This window comes from Babylonia areolata, chromosome 31 (assembly GCF_041734735.1).
Source record: "Babylonia areolata isolate BAREFJ2019XMU chromosome 31, ASM4173473v1, whole genome shotgun sequence".
NCBI classification, from domain to species: domain Eukaryota; kingdom Metazoa; phylum Mollusca; class Gastropoda; order Neogastropoda; family Buccinidae; genus Babylonia; species Babylonia areolata.
Genome location: NC_134906.1, coordinates 1,649,801 through 1,654,800, shown reverse-complemented (window position 1 = coordinate 1,654,800; position 5,000 = coordinate 1,649,801). Strand labels below are relative to the sequence as shown.

The following is a 5,000-nucleotide window of genomic DNA, read 5'->3' as shown; positions in this document are numbered from 1 at the left end:
ATATATCTTTGTGTGTTTGTGTGTGTGTGTGTGTGTTCTCCTCATCTCCCCACCCCCCACCTCCTCCTCCTATCCTCCCTCCCTTTCCCTCCCCCTCCCCCCAAAGTGGGTGAACAAGAGAAGATAAGCGATGTCAACAGGGCGTTCACACTCGATTTATTTCGTGCTCTCACAGCTTCGGTTGTCTTACCGTGTTCTGTCGTTACGGTTTAAAAACGGGGAAGGGTGGTGGGGGGTCGGGGTTTAGGGGGCTAGGTGGGGGGGGGGGGGGGAGAAAAAGGGTTGGGGGGAAGCTTGGGTGGGGGGTAGGGGGGGAGGGGAAAGGGTTGGATGGGGGTGGAGTGAAAAAAAAGAAGAAAAAAAAAGAAGGAAAAGTGTCAGCCTACGCAGCATAGCCAACACCAAAACATCATAAGCTGCAGCAGCAGTAACAACAACAACAATGATAATAATGATAAGATAACAACAACAACAACAACAACAACAACAACAATACTGATGATGATGATGATATCGACACAGTTTCAGTTCCAAGGAGACCGTCCAAGTTTGCGGAATGACCCACACACGCTCACGCCACACCTAGGTGCTTCAGTTTCAGTTTCAGTAGCTCAAGGAGGCGTCACTGCGTTCGGACAAATCCATACACGCTACACCACATCTGCATCACAAGCAGATGCCTGATCAGCAGCGTAACCCAACGCGCTTAGTCAGGCCTTGAGAGAGAAAAAAAAAAGAAGAAAAGATAAATACATGAAAAAAAAAACAAGTACCCGGGTTCGAATCACGGTGACGGCGCCTGGTGGGTAAAGGGTGGAGAGTTTTACGATCTCCCAGGTCAACATATGTGCAGACCTGCCAGTGCCTGAACCCCCTTCGTGTGTATACGCAAGCATAAGATCAAATACGCACGTTAAAGATCCTGTAATCCATGTCAGCGTTCGGTGGGTTATGGAAAGAAGAACATACCCAGCATGCACACCCCCGAAAGCGGAGTATGGCTGCCTACATGGCGGGGTAAAAACGGTCATACACGTAAAAGCCCACTCGCGTTTATGCGCGTGAACGTGGGAGTTGCAGCCCACGAACGCAGAAGAAGAAGAAGAAGAAGAAGAAGAAGAAGAAGAAGAACTAGTACTACTACTAATAATATGTATAAGGCGCAAAAACTTGATGAAATCAACTATAAGCGTACATGAAAGAAAAGGAGGCTGGAGGTTGAGGGTAGGTAGATGGTGGACGGGCCGAGTGATGCTGGGGTCAGGGCAGGTAGATGGTGGACGGGCCGAGTGATGCTGGGGCCAGGGCAGGTAGATGGTGGACGGGCCGAGTGATGCTGGGGCCAGGGCAGGTAGATGGTGGACGGGCCGAGTGATGCTGGGGCCAGGGCAGGTAGATGGTGGACGGGCCGAGTGATGCTGGGGTCAGGGCAGGTAGATGGTGGACGGGCCGAGTGATGCTGGGGTCAGGGCAGGTAGATGGTGGACGGGCCGAGTGATGCTGGGGTCAGGGCAGGTAGATGGTGGACGGGCCGAGTGATGCTGGGGCCAGGGCAGGTAGATGGTGGACGGGCCGAGTGATGCTGGGGTCAGGGCAGGAGATGGTGGACGGGCCGAGTGATGCTGGGGTCAGGGCAGGAGATGGTGGACGGGCCGAGTGATGCTGGGGTCAGGGCAGGAGATGGTGGACGGGCCGAGTGATGCTGGGGTCAGGGCAGGAGATGGAGGTCTGGGGTGGGAGGGCGGGGCCAGACCTTGACGTAAGCCCACTGCACTGCTAGTTACCTATGTCCGTACGTACGTCCAAGCGATTTAGATGGCAACTGAACAAAATTTGCACATGACCGAGAATGGACGCTATACAGTTTTATAGCACTAGTTCCATTGTCAACTCACCGCTTACAATCTGTAAGAACCGATTCAGGGTTCCTTTGTATCGTCTATGTATGGTAGGTAAATTATGTGGTCAGTTTGAGGATCGCGTGCAAATTTGAACAAGAAAGGGGACAGTCAGTCTTACGGACATCGGAACAACACGTAGACTGGGTCATTTTTTTTTTCAAAAGACAAACATCACATCACAAAACACACATGGAAGTCTGTGTAAGTGAAAGGACAACGATGAAATGGAATCAACAACAAGACCAGCAAGAAAAAAACAACAACACACGCACGCCACATTATGCACGCACATATTCACAGACAGACAGACAGACAGACAGAGAGACAGACAGACAGACAGACAGACACACACACACACACACACAATCCACTTAGACAGACAGACAAGCAGACAAACAAACACACACACACACACACACACACACACAAACACGCACAAAAGAAGCCAAGACACACACACACACACACACACACACACACACACACACACACACACACACACACACAAACACGCACAAAAGAAGCCAACACACACACACACACACACACACACACACACACACACTGACCTCTGTAGACTCCCTGTTCCTGAAGCGAATCCAGTGTCCAGAGTCCTCTCTCTGGTACTCCAGCAGAAAGTGTTTGGCGTATTCCTGACCCTGTTGACACACAGCCACAGACACGCATCAGCCACGAGAAAGATATGCATAGAAACTGAAAAAAAAAGGAATACACGCACTCACAAACACCCACCCACATACACATTCACACACACACACACACATTCACTCTCTCGCGCACACACATATACTACCCTCCCCCCCCCACCCCGCCCCCTACCCCGTACAATATCACTTACCTCTGAAAAGACGTTAAACTACAGAAAGAAAGACACATTCACATTTACAAACACAGACACAGACACACACACACACACATATATATATATTCACACACACACATACACTCACACACACACTGACAAGAGAGATTGTTTCACAGAGAACAAGAGAGAGAGAGGGGAAGAGAGAGAGGGAGAGTGGGAGAGAGAGAGAGGGGGAGAGAGGGAGCGAGAGGGGGGAGAGGGAGGGGAGAGAGAGAGAGAAAGAAAAAATCAATGGAGCCCTCCTCCGAAGGGAGATCATCTTTGTTTTCGAGCGAGCGTGTCACTAGGTTCTCTCCCATTGTTTGTTTTCGGTGGGGTCTCCGCGCGCCGTCGAGTTCGAGCGGCTCGACTGATGCGTGTGTCTGTGTGCAGTGTGCGTGCGCATACGCGCGGTGTGTGTGTGTGTGTGTTTGTTTTGCTGCACACCACAACTGCTGTTACCCCTGAGATCACAAACCACAGGAGTCCCTGGTCGCTCTGTATCATACAGTCTGATCTGAGTGCTTGTATGAGCGATCTGTATTAATTCTTTTATTATGCTTTCTTTCGCATTTGATTTTCCTTTTCTCGGTTCATACGATATATATATATATATATATATATATGAATTACTGGGACTTTCAAAAATCAATGTATAGAAAAAAAAGAAAAGAAAGACGTCTTAATCTATTACGCTAACAGAATACAAGAGAAATTATACACCGGCTAAAATCAGTGTTAGGAAAAGACCGATGGCCGTTGTTTCGATCGGGAACTTGTCTCAATCGATCAACCCGGCTGTGCACCCTCAGATGAAAATGGATTGTCAGTGTTTTAGGAAGGAGAATCGCGGAGAAGCGACAGTAAAATATACTGCGGATCTGTGCAATGGGACACACACACACACACACACACATTATGCAATTCTCTCACTCTCTCTCACTCACTAATTGCACTACAACCATGTGTATTAATAGACTTTTCTGTCATGACTGTTGACACAGTATAATGCAAATATCATGTACCTGTTTTTACTGTGTATTAGAGCGTATTTGAATGTCATGCTTAATTTCATAACCATTTTTCTTTAAATCTTGCTGAATTGTTTTGATGTAATTTCTCTCTGCCCTGAAGGCTGGAGGTAAAAATGCATGCTTTTTCCACTTCCCTCATTAAAAAAAAAAAAAAAAGTCCGTTCGTTCGATCGTTCCCCCCCCCCCTCTCTCTCTCTCTCTCTCACTCTCTTTCTCTCACTGTGACAACGAATCTAACATCTGAACTAATGGCGTTCCATCGTGCTCTTCAAAGCGTTTTTACTGACAGCTGGCAATGGAAGTTCTCGTATGACAAAGGAATGTGTGTGTGTGTGTGTGTGTGTGTGTGTGTGTGTGTGTGTGTGAAAGAGAGAGAGAGAGAGAGAGAGAGAGAGAGAGAGAGAGAGAATATGCGTGTGAGGGTGTGTAAGTATGTATGTGTGCACGCGCGCGCGAGTGTGTGCGTCGGAACTGCATGTGAACTGTGTTTACTTGGGAATGGAGGAGGGGGCAATGGGGCTGAAGTGGAGCAGAAGGAGAAGGCTGTGGGAGATTATCTGCAGGGGGAGGTGGAGATGGAGGGGGGTGGGGGGGGGGGGGGCGGGGGTGGGGGAAGTGGAGGTGGCAGGATGTTACGAAGGGACGATACGTGGTGGGGGTGTGGTGGTGGTGGTGGTGGAGTGGAATAATGATTATAGGTAAATCGCTCAATTGTTTGATATAGAGTGTTTTCCTTTTCTTTTCTCCTTTCATAAATTTCTTGCTTTTTTTTTTTCTTCTTTTTCTCTTTTCCAGTCTTCCCTGAAGGCAATGATTATTGTGTCTCGTTTTCTCTCATCACATGTTCCCCTCCTACCCCCCCCCCCCCCCCCCCACCCCCTCTTCTTTCTGCGTTCGTGGGCTGCAACCCCCAGCTTCACTGTTCTGTTGTAGAGGTGTTTTTTTTAATTGTCTTTTTTTAAAAAAATTTCTTTTACTTATTTATTTATTTTTTTACTTTACGCGTGCGTGACCGCATTTACCCTCAGTCATTGGGGAGCCATACTCCGTTATCGGGAGAGGGTGCGCTCTGGGAATGCTCGTGTTTCAAAGAGAATATGAAGAAAATGCAAGAGAAGAAGAAGACGAAGAAGAAGAAGAAGAAGGAGGAGGAGGAGGAGGAGGAGGAGGAGGAGGAGGAGGAGGAGGGGGAGGAGGAGA

At 48.5% G+C, this 5,000-nt stretch overlaps 1 protein-coding gene across 1 annotated transcript in view; it reads right to left on the bottom strand.

Moving 5' to 3' along the window:
• Positions 1 to 5,000, bottom strand: part of LOC143276024 (discoidin domain-containing receptor 2-like) — a 336,888-nt gene that overhangs the window by 43,133 nt on the left and 288,755 nt on the right. Inside the window, exon 5 of the mRNA XM_076580410.1 lies at positions 2,471 to 2,560. Within this exon, the coding sequence (XP_076436525.1) occupies positions 2,471 to 2,560 (90 nt within the window). The remainder of the gene's footprint in view (positions 1 to 2,470; positions 2,561 to 5,000) is intronic.